The sequence below is a fragment of the Chiloscyllium punctatum genome, chromosome 11 (assembly GCF_047496795.1).
Source record: "Chiloscyllium punctatum isolate Juve2018m chromosome 11, sChiPun1.3, whole genome shotgun sequence".
In the NCBI taxonomy this organism is placed as follows: domain Eukaryota; kingdom Metazoa; phylum Chordata; class Chondrichthyes; order Orectolobiformes; family Hemiscylliidae; genus Chiloscyllium; species Chiloscyllium punctatum.
In genome coordinates this window covers 85517437-85536383 of record NC_092749.1, presented here as the reverse complement: position 1 = coordinate 85536383, position 18947 = coordinate 85517437, and the positions used below count along the sequence as shown (strand labels likewise).

The 18947-nt window shown below is 41.2% G+C and overlaps 1 protein-coding gene across 7 annotated transcripts in view; it reads right to left on the bottom strand.

Annotated features, from left to right (window-relative positions):
• Positions 1-18947, bottom strand: part of cep43 (centrosomal protein 43) — a 113750-nt gene that overhangs the window by 10275 nt on the left and 84528 nt on the right. For 3 of the 7 annotated variants that reach the window (XM_072581175.1, XM_072581170.1, XM_072581176.1), the window contains 4 exons: positions 17918-17977; positions 16345-16553; positions 13064-13135; positions 12420-12506 (listed from right to left, as the gene is read on the bottom strand). In XM_072581175.1, the coding sequence (XP_072437276.1) occupies positions 12420-12506; positions 13064-13135; positions 16345-16553; positions 17918-17977 (428 nt within the window). The remainder of the gene's footprint in view (positions 1-12419; positions 12507-13063; positions 13136-16344; positions 16554-17917; positions 17978-18947) is intronic. The other 4 variants (XM_072581171.1, XM_072581172.1, XM_072581173.1 and 1 more) reach the window with 4 other exon arrangements.

Here is an 18947-nt window from a genome sequence, read left to right as displayed (position 1 = left end):
CTGAATCCTGTCATATTCTGGCCATGTGTCAGTTTTGTAAGTTTTGTAAGTTTCGCAGCAGGTTTCCCTCTGCAAGGTCCAGTGAGATTTCTTCCCGTATCGTCCCAAACCATCTGTCTATTCCACCCTCCCCAACAAATATGGTACTCCTTTCATTCAGTGATATCTGAATAGACTCATGGTCACATTTGCCATACTTGGAAAAACTTGGCACTGCTGGAATATCATGCAATTAAGCTGATGCCCTCCTTTCTAAACTAATCATGTACTCAGTCAAGCACACAGACCACAGCTGTGCTGCATGGCTCCTGAAATTTAAGTTGGATGTAATACAGAAGGATAAATTGGAGCCTTTGTTATTAGGGATTTGGGGATTCTTGTCGATGGTGTGATGCAGAGGAAAGATGTCCTCTTGTCCACGACCAATAGACTACACCACCAAATCCCACCAGACTGTTCCAAGCTTGCCAACTGGGTCACTGAGGTCTCAGCCATTTAACAGAAACCAAGTAGTGCAAGGTGGTGGTCAACGATTGCCCCCACTCTGCCATGGTAACAGCCACCATCTTCTCTCTGTTACCTCATATCACTCCACCTGTGCTGGTGCACCCATCTCACACCAAGGCTCATGTTCTACTATTCTCATCATTGCATTCAACACATTCTCATTCTCTCATTGTCACATACCCCAACATGAATAAACTTGCATTGCCTCTGTACTGCCTACTCACTCAGTCAGGAAAACTCACTGCGTAGGTAGACAGACTGGATCTGTTTGGACTGTATTCACTGGAATTTTGAACAATGAGAGGTCAATCTCATCTCAACCTGTAAACTATGGATAGGACTTGACATGGTAAATGCAGGAAGATGTTCCTGATGACTCTGGAATCCAGAGCCACAGGTTGTAGTCTCAGGATATAGGGTAGGTCATTCAGGACTGAGATGAGGAGAAATTTCTTCACCTAGACAGTGGTGAGCTTGTGCAATTCTCTAACACAGGAAGTAGTTGAGACCAAAACACTGGATGCTTTCAAGGACTTCAATATGCAGGTGGACTGGGTAAATAATGTTGCTAGTGGATCTAAAGAAAGGGAATTCATGGAATGCTTACAGGATGGCTTTTTGGAACAGCTAGTCATGGAGCCCACAAGAGAGCAGGCTATTCTGGACCTAGTGCTTTGCAATGAACCAGACTCTATAAAAGATCTTAAAGTAAGGGAACCCTTAGGAAGTAGCGACCATAATATGGTAGAGTTCAGTCTGGAGTTTGAAAGGGAGAAGGCGAAATCTGATGTAATGGTGTTACAGTTGAATAAAGGTAATTATGAGGGCATGAGAGAGGAACTGACTAAAATAGACTGGAAGCAGAGGCTAACCGGGAAGACACTAGAGCAAAAATGGCAGGAGTTTGTAGGTATAATTGAGGACACTGTACAGAGGTTCATTCCCAAGAAAAGAAAGATTAACCGGGGAGGGATTAGACAACCTTGGCTGACAAAGGAAGTCAGGAAATGTATTAAAGAAAAAGAGAGATCCTATAAAGTGGCTAAGAACAGTGGGAAATCAGAAGATTGGGAAGGATACAAAAGCCAACAGAGGATAACAAAGAGTGTAATAAGAAATGAGAGGATCAAATATGAAGGTAGGCTAGCCAGTAATATTAGAAATAATAGTAAAAGTTTCTTTCAGTACATAAGAAACAAACGACAGGCAAAAGTAGACATTGGGCCACTTCAAACTGATGCAGGGAGCCTAGTGATGGGAGATAAGGAAATAGCAGGAGAACTTAACAAGTACTTTGCGTCAGTTTTCACAGTGGAAGACAGGAGTAATATCCCAAAAATTAAAGGGTGTCACGGGGCTGAGTTGAGTATGGTTGCCATTACGAAAGAGATAGTGCTAGAAAAGTTAAAAAGTCTTAAAATTGATAAATCTCCTGGCCCCGATGGGATACACCCTAGAGTTCTGAGAGAGGTTGCTGAGGAAATAGCAGAGGCATTGGTTGAGATCTTTCAAGAGTCACTGGAGTCAGGAAAGGTCCCGGACGATTGGAAGATGGCTGTAGTAACCCCCTTGTTCAAGAAAGGATCAAGGCAAAAGATGGAAAATTATAGGCCAATCAGCTTAACCTCAGTTGTTGGTAAAATTCTAGAATCCATCATTAAGGATGAGGTTTCTAAATTCTTGGAAGAGCAGAGTCTGATTAGAACAAGTCAACATGGATTTAGTAAAGGGAGGTCATGCCTGACAAACCTGTTGGAATTTTTTGAAGAGGTAACAAGTAGGTTAGACCAGGGGAACCCAGTGGATGTGGTCTATCTGGACTTTCAAAAGGCCTTTGATAAGGTGCCACACGGGAGACTGCTGAGCAAGGTGAGGGCCCATGGTGTTCGAGGTGAGCTGCTGGGATGGATTGAGGATTGGCTATCTAACAGAAGGCAGAGAGTTGGGATAAAAGGTTCTTTTTCAGAATGGCAGCCGGTGACGAGCGGTGTCCCGCAGGGTTCGGTGCTGGGGCCACAGCTGTTCGCATTATATATTAATGATTTGGATGAGGGAACCGGGGGCATTCTAGCGAAGTTTGCCGATGATACAAAGTTAGGTAGACAGGCAGGTAGTACTGAGGAAGTGGGGAGGCTACAGAAGGATCTAGACAGGTTGGGAGAGTGGTCCAGGAAATGGCTGATGGAATTTAACGTGAGCAAGTGCGAGGTCTTGCACTTTGGCAAAAAGAATATAGGAATGGACTACTTTCTAAATGGTGAGAAACTTAATAAAGCCAAAGCACAAAGGGATCTGGGAGTGCTAGTCGAGGATTCTCTAAAGGTAAACATGCAGGTTGAGTCTGTGATTAAGAAAGCGAATGCAATGTTGTCTCTTATCTCAAGAGGGTTGGAATATAAAAGCAGAGATGTACTACTAAGACTTTATAAAGCTCTGGTTAGGCCCCATTTGGAGTACTGTGTCCAGTTTTGGTCCCCACACCTCAGGAAGGACATACTGGCACTGGAACGTGTCCAGCGGAGATTCACACGGATGATCCCTGGAATGACAGGTATAGCATATGAGGAACGGCTGAGGATACTGGGATTGTATTCGTTGGAGTTTAGAAGATTAAGGGGAGATCTAATAGAGACGTACAAAATAATACATGGCTTTGAAAAGGTGGATGCTAGAAAATTGTTTCTGTTAGGCGAGGAGACTAGGACCCGTGGACACAGCCTTAGAATTAGAGGGGGTCATTTCAGAACGGAAATGCGGAGACATTTCTTCAGCCAGAGAGTGGTGGGCCTGTGGAATTCATTGCCACGGAGTGCAGTGGAAGCCGGGACGCTAAATGTCTTCAAGGCCGAGATTGATAGGTTCTTGTTGTCTAGAGGAATTAAGGGCTACGGGGAGAATGCTGGCAAGTGGAGCTGAAATGCGCATCAGCCATGATTGAATGGCGGAGTGGACTCGATGGGCCGAATGGCCTTACTTCCACTCCTATGTCTTATGGTCTTATGGTCTTAGATGTGATTCTTACGTTAAAAGAATCAAAGGGTATAGTGAGAAAGTGGGAACAGGGTATGAAGTTGGATGATCATCCATGAAGGTCTGAATGGTCTGTTCCTGCTCCTATTTTCTATATTTCAATGCTTTCATTCACCAGCGCTAACAGCTGGTCCAGCCACTTTCTTCACTTTCACTCCCTCTCTCTATCTCTCTCATTCCAGGAGAAAAGAGCCCAGGTGTGATGCACTGCTTCACATTAGGCTTCTCAAGGCTTACAAGGTTAGGATCATGATCCTGAACACTCCAACTGGCTAACTATATTAAATCAGGAATCAGAGGCTATACTTAACTTGTTGGAAATCACTTGACTAATGGATGTATCTCTTGACATGACTGAGGATGGAGGACTGCTGAAAACTACAACAAATTTCCTCACTTTGTGTCTGCACTAAACAGCAAAGTAAGATAGAAGTACTGTGACCTGGTCACTCTGACTGAGGGAGCAAAGTCAGACAGACAAGGCAGAGATACCGAGTGTGTCCAGGTAGGCTCAAAGGTAGCAAGCATTTAGCTTGGAGATGCAAGCTGTGAGCTGGGTGCCTGTTTCCGCATTTAAAGCAGCCTTACAGCAGCATTGCAAGACAATTGCTGGTATGCCCAGAGTTGCAACTTTAAAGTGCAAAAGAATCTGAGATATGCCAGGATAAATCAGAGAGTCTGGTAAGTGTCCGATGCGAAGGACTATGGACATGGGCTATGTGTGGCCAACATATATGATACATCCCGAGATGCTGACGTTAAACATCTAAGATGGAAGTTTGAAAGAGCAAGTGGTGAATTAGAGATGTCACATACCCATTCTGACTTTCATGTCAGGAATTCTTGGCATCTAATTCCATGATGGCAGATGGTAGGATAGGAAATTGCATATTAATGAGTCAAAATGTGCAGTCAATGAGGGTGCTAAAAAGCAGTAAACACTTTTTGTAGGCATTTCATCATTATCCACCAAGAGTAACTGCAACCTATCTGCCCCACAGTAGCCTAGGAAGGATCACTTAACTAGGGCGGCACAGTGGCACAGTGGTTAGCACTGCTGCCTCACAGCACCGGAGACCCAGGTTCAATTCCTACCTCAGGCGACTGACTGTGTGGAGTTTGCACGTTCTCCTTGAGTCTGCGTGGGTTTTCTCCAGGTGCTCCGGTTTCCTCCCACAGTCCAAAGATGTGCAGGTCAGGTGAATTGGCCATGCTAAATTGCCCATAGTGTTAGGCAAGGGGTAAATATAGGGGTATGGGTGGGTTGCGCTTCGGTGGGGTGGTGTGGACTTGTTGGGCCAAAGGGCCTGTTTCCACACTGTAAGTAATCTAATCTAATCTAGAAGCAGTCACAATCCACTCCACCAGACCACTCAAATGTAAGAAACCTGTGAGGAAATGGGGTAAGTGTGTCAGCCTGTTAGTAAGACTGAGACTGAGACCGAGACTATGTGGTTTCAAGACCCTCCTTCCTAGCTTATTCCTAGCAAACGTACAATCTCTGGAGAACAAGATGGACGAACTCTGATCACGACTCAGCTTCCAGCATGAACTGCGGGACTCCCACACACTCTGCTTCACAGAAACCTGGTTCAACTCATCCATTCCCAACTGTGCACTTCAGGCTGATGGTTTTTCTATCCATCATAGAGAATGTACAGTGCCCTCGGGTAAGACAAAGGGTGGAGGGGTTTGCTTTTTAATTAACAACTTGTGGTGCACGGACATTGCAACCCTGGGCAGCCACTGCTCCTCAAACCTTGAATTCCTCACCATCAAATCCCGCCCTTCTATTTAACACAGAATTTACTGCTGCTATACTAACTGCTGTGTACATACCACCAAAAGCAAAGGTTGAGGAAGCTCTGGATGTGCTGTTCTCCACCATTAACACCCTGGAGACGGAATGCCCCGAAGCCCTGTTTATTGTAACTGGCGATTTCAATCAAGCCAATCTAAGGAAGGTGTTGCCCAAGTACCACCAGAACATTACCTGCCCCACTACGGGCCTGAAAATTTTAGACCACTGCTACACTACCGTGAAAGATGCCTACCACTCCAATCCCGCCCTCACTTCGGGAACTCCGACCACAATGCTGTGTTTCTTCTCCGGGCTTACAGGCAAAAGCTCAAGCAGAAGACCCCCTCATGGATACATGTCCAGTGCTGGTCGGAGGAGGCAGAGGATAAACTCCGGTGCTGTCTGGGCCGTGTTCAAACACTCCACAGGTACGTTGGACAGGAATGCTGATAAAGTCTGTGACGGTGGTGGCAAGTATGTGGAGGACTGCATACAGAGGACATCAATCCGGGTGTTCCCCAACAGGAAATCCTGGATGAATCAGGACGGACAGAACCTTCTAAAAACCAGGTGCGAGTCCTTCAGATCAGGAGACCCACTCAAAGAAAAGGAATCCAAGTATGACCTTCGCAGAGCCATTAAGACAGCCAAGGACCAATACCGATCCAAACTAGAGACCCAGACAGATACCTGGCGACTATGGCAAGGACTGAATTACACCACAGGTTCTAAAAAGAGACAGTGCAAGATAGCAGATGATGACACACCCCTCCCAGATTGTCTCAATGCCTTCTATGCTCGCTTTGAGCAGAATTCCGCCAGCGAGGAAACACCCATTCCGACAAGTCCTGACGAACCTATCACAACAGTCACTGCATCAGAGGTCAGATCAGTTTTCCTTCGTGTGAACCCAAGAAAAGCGATGGGACCAGATGGAGTACCAGGCCGTGCACTCAGAGCATGCACAGATCAACTGGCAGAGGTCTTCTTGGACATCTTCAACCTCTCCCTGCAGCAGGCCACTGTCCCTGACTGTTTCAAGAGGGCCAACATCATTCCTGTGCCTAAGAAGGCTCATGCAGCACGGCTCAATGACTATCACCTAATTTTGGTGGTCATGAAGTACTTTAAAAAGCAGGTCATGACATTAATTAACTCCAGCCTCCCCACTATTCTTGACCCATTCCAATTTGCCTATCGGACTGTAATGGAAAATTATCCATTTACTGTGAAATTTAAACAGAATGTTTTTCTTTAATTCAATGCTGTGCTGAGCTTTGTAAACGATGCTTTGATGAAGGTTTGCAGTTAGCTTATCTCTGTTTGAATTCTGTAAACATTCAACTCGCCCTTGCGATAGTTGAACTCAGCGAAAGCTGAAGAACTGTTATGTCTAGGACCAGGGGATGAGAGGATAACAACTCGAGTTTCGCCAGTCTTTGCCCTTGAGAGTGTGATAAGGAATGCTATAAGGCAGGCGTCTGTATGTTTCGGTACTCTTTGCATTGAGGCATCTGACTTAGCATAATGAATCAAAATCCTGTAGGATTTTTAATAAAGACTCTTTCTTTGCTCTTCCTAATTACTAAGTCAAGTTGATTTAATTTCCATGACACAGACCAACAGATCCATATCAGATGCCATACCACTTGCCCTTCACTCCTCTCTAGAACACCTTGACACCAAGAATAGCTACATAAGAATCCTACTCATTGATTGCAGTTCAGTCTTCAACACTATTATCCCCTTGAGACTGATTACTAAACTTAGTGATCTCAGACTAAGCCCCACTCTCTGCAACTGGATCCTCAGTTTCCTGACCCACAGGCCACAATCAGTGAAGACTGGGGACAATATTTCATCCTCACTAACACTCAACATTGGAGCCCCGCAGGGGTGTGTACTCAGTCCCCAACTGTACACCCATGACTGCATTACCAAATACCAGACTAATGCCATCTACAAGTTCGCTGATGGCACCATCACAGTTGGTCGAATCTCAGATGGCGACAAAATAATTACCAATGGGAGGTGGAAGACCTGTAAAAATGGTGCACTGAGAACAACCTAGCTCTCAATGCCTGCAAAACCAAGGAACTCATTATTGGCTTTCGGCAGGATGTTACTCATGTCCCCGTACACATCAACAGCACAGAGGCAGAACGAGTGGAGAGTGTTAAGCTCCTGGGAGTAGTCATCCACAACAAGTTTTCTTGGATTCTTCACGTGGACGCACTGGTTACAAAGGCCCAACAATGTCTCTTCTTCCTCAGGCAGCTGAGGAAATTTGGCATGACAGTTAAAAACCCTTGCCAACTTCTATAGGTGTGTCCATCAAGAGCATTTTGTCTAGATGTATCACTACCTGATATGGCAACTGTACCATTCAAAATCAGACGGTTATAGAGAATGGTGAACTCTCTATAACTGTCCAGTCATGATGGTGGAAATTTAACAAGAGGTGGAATGTCCACAAACATCCCCATACTCAACAAGGGGGAGTCCAGTACATCTGTGCAAAGGCAAGGCTAAAACATTTATATCCATCTTTAGCCAAAGATGCTGAGTGGATGCACATCTTGGGCTCCGCCAGTGATTCCCAACATCAGAGAGTCCAGTCTTCTACTGATTCAATTCAACTCCACATGATATCAAGAAACAGTTGAAGGAAGTTTCACCAGTGTTCTCATTTCCCCTCGTCTCACCTTACCCCAGTTCCAACCTTTCAGCTCAACACCGTCCTAATGACCTGTCCCATCTGTCAATCTTCCTTCCCACTCCTCCCTCCTCTCCGACCTATCACCTTTACCAACATTCCCCCCAGTCCCCCCATTTATCTCTCCACCCCCTGAGGCTCCCAGCCTCATTCCTGATTAAGGGTTTTTGACCGAAACATAGATTTTCCTGCTCCTCGGATGCTGCCTGACCTGCTGTGCTTTTCCAGCACCATTCTAATCTTGACTCTGATCTCAAGCATCTGCAGTACTCACTTTCATCTTATATGCTCCTAGCTAAGCTGTATTGGTACAACTACAACACGAACATATTACTGACCATGTGGAAAACTGTCTAGGCATGTCATGTATATGAAAAGGACAAATCTAACCCAGCCAATCACTGCCCTATCAGTCTACTCTTAAAACATAAAAGTTGCACTACCGCACTTAGGTGGTAGTGTGGGGGTTAAATAAGGAAAAAAAAAATATGAAAAAAAAGGAAAAAATAAACAGAGAAAAAAAAATAAACGGGAAAAAAACAAAAAAAAATATAAACATTAAAAAAAATACTTTGGTCCCGCCCGTTGATGTGAAGGGCGGTGCTTGTCACTGGCCACTCGGGTGTTTTCCTGAACTTAATGCACCACCGCCAAAATGAACTAAGTCAGCTAGGAATGAAAACATTTGACTTAGAGAGCCAAAATGTGATATTAAAAGATTTGAATTGAAAGAAAAAGAAAACAGATGAAAATGAAAAGAGAAGTGCAATTAAAGAGGAGAATGAAATGAACACGAAAATGGAATTTAAAAACCTGAATAGCAAGGAGAGAAGGAAATGAGATGAGACTTGACAAGATAAAAGGTTGCAATATAAGAAAAAAAGGTCATAAATTCAGAGAACGATTTAAATTCCAATGAGGGATTCGATTTAGTTAGAATCTAATCTGCCAGTCACATGTACAGGAGATATAGAGTTGAAAGAGGTTTCACCTCATTTAAAAAGGTAACTGGGAAGATGAAGTGGTCAAGAGATGTCTGGGCTTTAATGTTACATATCTTGACAGGTAAAGTTATGTGTATTCCAGTTTGTCAGAAAAACAATCTGCAGACTATGAAACTTAAATATAAAGCTGGTGAATGTTTATGAGCTTGGTCCTTAAACTTATGAATTAAAATTTAGGATGATGAGAAAGAAACTTAATTAAATAGCTGTAGAATTTGCAAGAGAATAAAAAAATGGGATCAGTGATTTTGATCACTGAAGTTAGAGGCAGAAAAAAAGAGAAAATCAGATGCTGCTTTTGACAGGATTCCTTTCGTGAATGGAATGTTGAGAGAAATTTCTTGAGACATAGTGAAAGCAGAATCTTTGAGTCAAATCAATGAAACTATATAAAGCAATGATCAACAGTTGATCATCAAGAAATTTAAAAAGACATCTAATCAAATGGCTGGGGTGCTCCAACATAAAACATGACTTATAAATATGAAGTCTTGTAACCTTTTTATATTATAATCACTTGGAATATATCAAATTAGATTTCAAGATTTTATTCTGTTGGTCAGCTTTCATGTGAAGTGGCCAGATCATTGTAATTTACATCCTTGATGGAAGAACTCACAAATAACATGAGCTCTGTATTTCTCTCTTAATTTTTCTTTAGATTACATTACAGTGTGGAAACAGGCCCTTCGGCCCAACAAGTCCACAATGACCCGCCGAAGCGCAACCCACCCATACCCCTACATCTACCCCTTATCTAACACTACGGGCAATTTAGCATGGCCAATTCACCTGACCTGCACATCTTTGGATGTGGAAGGAAACCGGAGCACCCGGAGGAAACCCACGCAGACACAGGGAGAACGTGCAAACTCCACACAGTCAATCTTCTACAAATTCACAGTGGGCACCATTTGCCTGCACTCATCCCTGGAACATCAATGAGGACACCTACATCAGATTCCTGCTCATCAATTACAGCTCCGCTGTCAACACTATTATTACCCCTTCCAGACTGATCTCAAAACTCCAAGACCTAGGTCTCAACTCCATCCTCTGCAATTGGATCTTCAGTTTCTTGACCCACACACCACAATCAATGAAGACAGACAACTGCACATGCTCCATGGCAAGAGTGAATACTACAGATGCTGGAATTTAGAGTCAAGAGAGTGTGGTGCTGGAAAAGCACAGCAGATCAGGCAGCATCCGAGGAGCAGGAAAACCAACTTTTCGGGCAAATGCCCTTCACCAGGAATGAGGCTGGGAGCCTCGGGATGGAGAGTTAAATGGGAAGGGGTAGGGCTGGGGTGGGGGGGGGGGGGGGGAAGAGGAAGCCGAGAATGTGATAGGTGGATGGAATTGGGGGTAAAGGAGATAGGTCAGAGGGGAGGGTGGAGGGGATAGGTGGGAAGAAAGATGGATGGATGGAACAGGTCATGAGGGCGGTGCTGAGCTGGAAAGTTGGAACTGGGGTAAGGTGGGGGAGGAAAAATGAGGAAACTGGTGAAATTCACATTGATACCCTGAGGTTGGAGGGTCCCAAGGCAGAAGATGAGACATGTTTCCTCCAGGTGTCAGGTGGTAAGGGAGTGGCAATGGAGGATGTCCAGAATCTGCATGTCTTTAGCAGAATGGGATGGGGAGTTGAAGTATTTGGCCATGGGGTGGTGGGGTTGATTGGTGCGGGTGTCCCAGAGATGTTCTCTGAAGCGCTCTGCGAGTAGGCGTCCTATCTCCTCAATATAGAAGAGACCACATTGGGAGCAACAGATACAGTAAATGACGTGTGGAAGTGCGGGTGAAACTTTGATGGATGTGAAAGGCACATCCTCCATAATAACACTCAACATTGGAGCCCCCCAGGAATATGTTCTCAGTCCCCTTCTATATTCCCTGTACACCCATGACTATGTTGCCAACTTCCAAACAAAAGCCAACTACAAGTTTGCTGATGACAGCACCATGGCAGGATAGATATCAAACAATAACGAGGCAGAATACACAGAAAGGAGATAGAGAGCTTGGTGATGTGGTACGATGATAACCATCTCTCTCCCTCAATGTCAGCAAAACTAAAGAACTGATCATTGACATCAGAAAGAAAAGGGGAGAACCTGCCCCCACCTACATCAAGAAAGCTGAGTTTGAGAGAGTTGGGAGCGTCAAGTTCCTAGGAGTGATGATAACTGACAACCTGTCGTGGACTTCCCACATAGATACAACCATCAAGGCAGCACAACGCCTCTTTTTCCTCAGTTGGCTCATGAAATTTGGCATGTCCATAAGGACTCTCACCAACTTTTCCAGATGCATCATCGAAAGCATAATGTCCAGGTTGCATAACTGCCTGGTATGGCAACTCCTCTGCCCAGGACTGTAAGAAACGACAGAAGATTGTGTGCACAGCCCAGGTCATCACGGAAGTCATCCATTGACTCCGTTTACATGGCCTACTGCCGCAGAAAGGCTGCCAACATCAAAAACCCACCCCACCCTGACAATGCTCTCCTACAACTTCTTCCGTAAGGCAGAAGATACAGAAACTTAAACAAATGCACCAGCAGGTTCAGGAACAATTTCTTCCCTGTCATTATTAGACTGATGAATGAAATGACTTCAAATAATGCTGATCTTGGTAATGTTGATCTTCCCTAGGGCAGGCTCTGTGCAATGTAACCTATACGCCTCCGCCCAGTTGTTTTTAAACCCTCTGATCGGTGTGTCCTCGCTCACAATGATCTGCTTGTAAACAAAGCTTTTCACTGTACTCAGATACACGGGACAATAAATCAAAATAATCAGTAGGGAACAGGTAATGTAATATAATGATGTTGTTAATTCAAGAACAGAATGAAATTCGAAAATGTTAAATATAAACTCCAGTACTTTTCCAGCCGAAGTTTTGTTTGAATCAGTTTTTCGTAGAATATAAAATGCATTGTGGTTCTATTTACACTTTCAGATATTTATTGATTGTAAGCATATATTTTCTTGCTGATAGTAAAATAAAACCACTACAGGAACCAAGGCTTTCTATACACATTACATAACAGGAAAAGGTGCACAATGATATTGCAAAATCAAATCAATGGGGTCAGATGGATTTTACTGAAAAACAATTTTTATGGTATTTAGCCTTCAATATATAAATGTAAAAGTTTTAATTCTTCTGATAATCATATTTGAAGAAGGCTGAAAAATATTTTCCTGTTTGCGACTGAAATTTTAAACAGCCAAGGTTTCAAGTTCTACTTAATAAGTGGCCTGCTTTTTCCATCAGAAATCCCCTGTTGATTTGCAAAATATTTCCACGTATCACCGTATTATCTAAACCATTGAGTCATGCTGGTGATCTCACCTTTCTAGAGTACTCTGTCTACCAACTGCGTCTACAAAGGGATCCACTGCATCTTCTTCAGTATCACTGTTTTTACCAGAGTTACTGCTGATTGAGAAAGTAAAGCAGAGCAGCAGCAGAAGCAAAGGAAAGAAATTAATACTTGTCGGTTTCACATAAACATTACAGTAATCATTAACAAGAGATAATGACTGGTAATGCTTAGAAGTTTTGAACTGGAAACTATTAAAAACAAGTAGCCTTTAAGCCTGAAATGAAAGTTGTTTTCAATTATATGGATCTTTCTTGAACTTATGGCAATTAATTCATGTCAGCGTTGAATACTCTGATTCATTCATAAACTGTGCCAATTTAATCTGGTTAGGCAACTTACTTAAATTCATATTCTATTTTTATATGTCAATAAAAAGAATTTAAATTGATGCTCAGCTCAAGAAAAATGTCAAAACATTTGGAAACCACAAAGTTTCAAGCACCTAATTCCAGGTTTTGACCTAACCTGATTTTCAATGAAGACTCCATAACTCAGAAGAAATTAAAAATGCTTTTTGCACTTGGCTCTACTTTCAACTCATCACTCAGTTCTTTAGTATCATCACTTTATGGATTACTCATGTACAGGCACAAACAAGTGAGGTACTTACACTTTTTGAATGTCATTCTTTTTGCTACCTGAAGAACGTAACCCTGAAATACTTTTGTCTCCCTGTGATGGACTGATACACCAGAGTAGAAAATAAACAGAACAAACAGTATCGGATTATGCAAAGAGAAAGAGAATAAATCAATAATAAGGTTGATTGCTACAAGATATGCAACATACTCATTCATCAGAGATGTTTACGTTAGAGAATGTTGACAAACAATGACGATTTGCCTTATCAAAAATTAACATTTCAAACTATGCCCTATGAAAAATGAACATATTGCAATAAATGATGAAGTAAACTAATGTTTCAAAATATGAATCAGTTAAAAGATTAAAAAGGTGCATTTGTGTAGTATATTTCATGCCCATCAGACATCTCAAAGAATGTCACAGTCAATGCAGTTCACTGATGGCCTATAATGAAGGAAACTACCATTCTTACCTGATCTGGACTCTTGACTCCAGATCCACAGCAACATCGTTAACTCTTAACAATCCTCTGCAATAGACAATAAATGCTGGCCTAGCCAGCGGCACCCTCCTCCATGAGTGAAGTTTTACTTTTAAAAAAACTTTTAAAAGTATACTCTGTTGTTGTAGGAGACCAATCAGCTAAAGTGTTCACAGCAAACCTCCACAAACAGAAACATGACATGATTATCTAATCTGTTTGCCTCGTGTTGAACAGGGTTAAGTATGAGTAACAACATTGAGCATTACTCCCCTGCTCTTCTACAAAACAGTGCTGTGAGATCTTTTACATCATCCACCTAAGCAGAAAGACAGGGCTTATACCAACTCAGCCAAAGAATGACAACACCAAACACTGCAGTACTGAGAGAATGATGCACTGAGTAATGGCTTTGATTTTTGTTAGCAAGAGCCTTGTGGTGGGATCTAAACCTGGAACCTTGTGACTTGGAAGTGAGAGTACTATCAACTGGACCACAACTGATCAAATCAAACCAGTACAATTCTAGAGAACTAGCAATGAGAAATTACCAACTCCATAACACCGCTGATTCAAAATGTTGGTAAATGTATTTATTCTATAGATACTGACTCTGAAGCCTAATATTTTCTGAGATGTGTATCAGAGTGTGTTGGTGGGAGTGGTTGGAGGTTATGGGTGGAATTGATCATAGATATGGTTAGGAAACCCAGTGCATGGGTTTTCCTGAATGCCCTGCAGTTTACCTTCAGTGAAAGTTGTTTTTGCCCAGTTTCCTATGGGATTGTATAATTCCAGCCTGTATAACTGGAAAAGAAAAGTTCAGTTGACTGGGCAGATGGTTTGCGATACAGAGTGATGTCAACAATGTTGGTTTAATTATTGCACTGGCTATTGCTACCAGGAAGGCTGCTTCTTCTCAATCTCTTCCCTCACCCGAGGCATGGTGAACCCTCATATTAAACCACCACCAGTTATTTCTCTCCAATGAAAGACAGCCCTATGGTTCTCTTGGACTATGGTGACTTTACTTACAACTGGGAAAGCAGTAGGCAGTTTTAATCATATGGAGGCTGGGGAAGAAGAGTTTGGGGTGTGGAATGGAACATAATGGAGGAATGGGAATTTTCAAAAACTTACCTTTTTATGCCTGGAAAAAAATATTTTGCCTTATGATCCACAAACAGTTGCAATTCCACTTATCTTATGAATACAACCTTATCTGAATTCTTTTACTTGTCACATTTCCCAAGACCTCACGAAATAGACTAAAAATGACTAAACAAAAATAGTCCAATTAATCTTCTAAGAACCCTCACTCCCACCCTAAACCTACTCACATTCTGCCTTTTGCTGTAAGTTTTCACAATCCTCTGGGTCTCTAGTGCATCTTTTAAATCTCTTTGTCCTTCATTGTTTCATTTGGTCTAGTGCCATTATCTCTCCTGTCAACTAATCAGCTCCTATCCTGGACTGTTCCTCTTTTTTCTGCCAGCAGCATTTTCCCTGATTCTGTTCCTCCTAAAGAAAACTTCACATTTCCCATTTCTAGTAACAGCTTAGTAACCTGAAATGCTAACTCTATCTTCTGCCAAAATTGACAACTGGTTCTTCAGCATTTCCAGTTGACATTCTAATAAATTTGCTGGATTCTTAAAACCTGTATCAAGATAGCCTGAATGATTCTACAACATGTTAACTGCTAACAATACAAGATTTCCCATTGCTCACACTCTTATGAATAAGCCAGTTGGTTTCAGTGATTTTCAACCATGGAAATGCTGGACATGGTTAATAATAGAGACGTGGGTACAATGCAACTAATGCCTGAACAACCCAATTAAAATAAAGAAACACAGGAAGACAGTTGGTAGCGATATCACACAGTCAAACCAATGAGTGACTTTTATTGGGGGTTTTTGTTGGAAATTATTCCAATGAACTGTTCAAATGCAGTTGGTTGGCTGCCAACATAAGACTGAGGTTGCACTTTAAGGTTGTACAATAGTATTTCAGGTTTTGTTAAAAAACACAGTAATACCAGTGAATATCAGTGTCATTATAATCAAGCTTGTCAGTTTACTACCAGATAAAGTAACATACAAACCCTTTCAATTGACAATGGCATTCTTTTACAGCTAAGATATTGCACTGAATTTGGCATTTCTTTTAAAAAAGGAATTGTGGAAGAAACCATTTAAGTGAAAGAAATTCTTCATCAAATGTTACATATTATGCCTGATAAGACCTTTTAAGAATCACAAACAAGCAGCAGCAGCTCCCCATTCACAATCCACTCAAATTATTAAGTATGATGCCCACCTTCATTCCTCTGTCAGTTTGACTCATACAAAACTCTAGTCTATGCATTCTGACTCACAAGAAGTCCCCTTCACACTTCACAGCGGTACTTAGCTGACCCACATTGGCTTCTCATCAATCAATGGCTCAGTTCTAAAATTCTGATCTTAGCCTTCACATCGCATAATGGCCTTGCCATTCTAATCTTTGTCAACCCCTTCCAGTTCTCCCCACCTCCAAGCTGACAGTATTACTTCATCTCTGGCTCCTTGTGCATCTCCAGCTTTTATTCCTCCACTTTGAATGTCCAGCCCTGAAACTTGGCATTCTTCCCAAAATCTTGCTGCCTCTTTCCTTGGAATATAAAACCTCTTCCTTTGACCAAGCTTTTGGTGATCTGTCCCAATTACACCTTGGGTCAAAGTTAAATTTTATCCACTACTCCAGTGAAGTGCCTTTGGATTTAAAATGGCTATGTTAATGCAATTATCTGCTTTAGTTACTACATCTATGTTTTTGCTTACCAGGCATAGATCTTCATTTGCTCAGGCAACGGGTCATCAAAGAATGAATCTTCATCATCGAGGCATAGCTTTTCATTTTTCTTTAGCTCTGGCAGACTGGACGTTGTATTAGGGATGAAGCCTTTCTTTGGATCACCAGTAGAAAGATTGGTTGCACTTTTTACTTCACCTGAGGCTACGCTGATATCTCCAAAGCTGATGTTAGTGAACTTTGGAAAAGTAGTAAAAATACAATTATAGAAAACCAATGAACTAAATGGATTGGAACACATGTTTAAAGTAGCAAACTTCTAGAACCTACTACCTACAGATTAGCAGGATGCTTAAATAGACAGATGGAATACTATAATATTCTAACTTAAAACAATGACTACTTATGCATTAACTATGAAGTGATAACACAAAAATCTAAGCTTCCATGCATTTTATCTTTGTTAGGTTAAACATAAAACTGGAAAACTGAAGGTGTCTGCGTTAATATGAATTAGTTTAGGTCCTATAAACTTAAGCTTTTGCAGGTCTAGATAGGAAAAAGAAAAATATCGTAGATTACAAAATGCATAAGTTTCCAAAACTACTATAATTATAACTGCATCAACTGCAGCCTTCTCTTAATTCTTAACACAATGCATTGTTGATAAACCGTTTGCGGATCTTAAAGTACACAATTTGAAAGTAATATCTATATTGATTTACACTGTGGAGAATTCCAATTGATTTGTGAAAGATATCAGTATGTTATTGTATTGCTTCCAAGATATAAATCTGTGTAAAGAGATGCTTGAATCATCTGGGCTTTGGTACTATAATTAAATTTGGGTTTCATCAGGCATTTTAAACACAATGTAAGATGGCACGTGCCATACTACCTAACAATGGCCTGCTTGTCACAGACATTTTTCGATGGTTCAAATGAAACTTCAAATGTTAGAAAATCAAATACTTCATTGAATACATTGTACCTACAACATTGAGATGAAGGGACAACAGAAGGCTAAGCTCTGTACAAATGTACAGCTGACTATTCACCTGCTGTAGTGCCTTCACAGTTAGCATAGATCAGCAAATAATATTGAACTGGCAAGGAGAACGTAAGTGTCATGGTACACTACTATATCACAGCATATTAACAATCAGATGCTAAGTCTTATTATGAATTTAAAAAGTTTTTAAGACCATAAGAGGAACTTAGCACAATTGTGTGGTTTTAACAAATGTATTATGGAGTAACTGCCAATATCAAAATAGTTTTCTTTAAAACAAATGATAGTCATCAAACATTGTCATTTCTGAAATGTATCTATTATGACTGCATATATGGGAAATTCACTGTTCTACCCTGGCATGCTAGAGTCTAGCAATAAACTCTTTATCTTAAAATGAACTCATTATTTTCACAATTTGTATAAGCCTCAGGAACCAAATTATAAAGCATTTATTCAAATTGTAGAATATCCAGATTTTCTGAAATATCCATTGATAGTCCCAATATGCTTTTTAAGTATTCGCATGTCATGCTTGAGCAAAGGCTAATGTTTGAATCATGACCAGGTTTGTAATAACACGCAGTTACCTTCTCACCAGTTTTCTCCTCGCTCTCTTTAACTTTATCAGTTCCTTTGTATCTAGGTATCTGAACATGAACATAAAAAAAATTAACTAACTACAGTTGGCAATTAATAAATGACTCTATGTCGGCAGCAGATGAAAAGGTGAACAAATTCTTGGTAACAAATTCTAACTTAATGGAAATCAGTACCTACCAAGCAAGAAAGCAATTGAGATTACAGAAATTGAGCATCTAATGTTTACAGCCTTGAACAATGATACTGAAAGCTGCAAACTACATCTGAACCTAAACAAACTAAATCCAAACTAAACTACAGATAAAACCCACCAAGCTGGTTTGTGAGAACTTTTACTTATATTCAGTTTAAAAATATTTTTAAGAGAAATAAGATGGAATGCAACACTGACCTCCTCATCCTTGACAGGAACGCATAAAATAAATTTGGAAAATCAGTGAAGAAATTAATACCTCAGATTAGAATTAATGAACCACACAAGAGTATAAACACTTTGATTATTCCAATAAAGAGAAAGAAGTCAGATTTATTTTTATTGTACACAGGATTTGATGTCAATTAAATGGTTAACATCTATTGCTCCCTCCCAATTATTTGTAGGAAGGTGGTGTCAACAATTTATTTAATCCAGAGCAGTTAATCTGACGTATGCAGTTTATATTCTACAAATACTTCCTTAAAATATTAACAGCTACAGGGCAATTGTAATTTTCAGAATTTTAAACAGAGATTAGAGAGAAATCCATTCATGTATAAGGGAGTTGAGAGTTAGTGTGGTGGTAGTCGGGGGAGGGGTGCTTTACAATTTAAACCCACTAGCAGATCAGCCATCATCTCAAACTCTCAAATCTCTGTTCTTCAATTAAGTTTCCATGTCAATTTCAGAAGAGAACCTGCACTCAAAGCATTCCAAAGTTGTTCGCTATCTCCCTCAATACCCTATCGCCCTCAATATTTAGGCTCTGAATACCCCAGACTAGAATCAGGCGAGAATTTATTGTCTATATCCAATTGTCC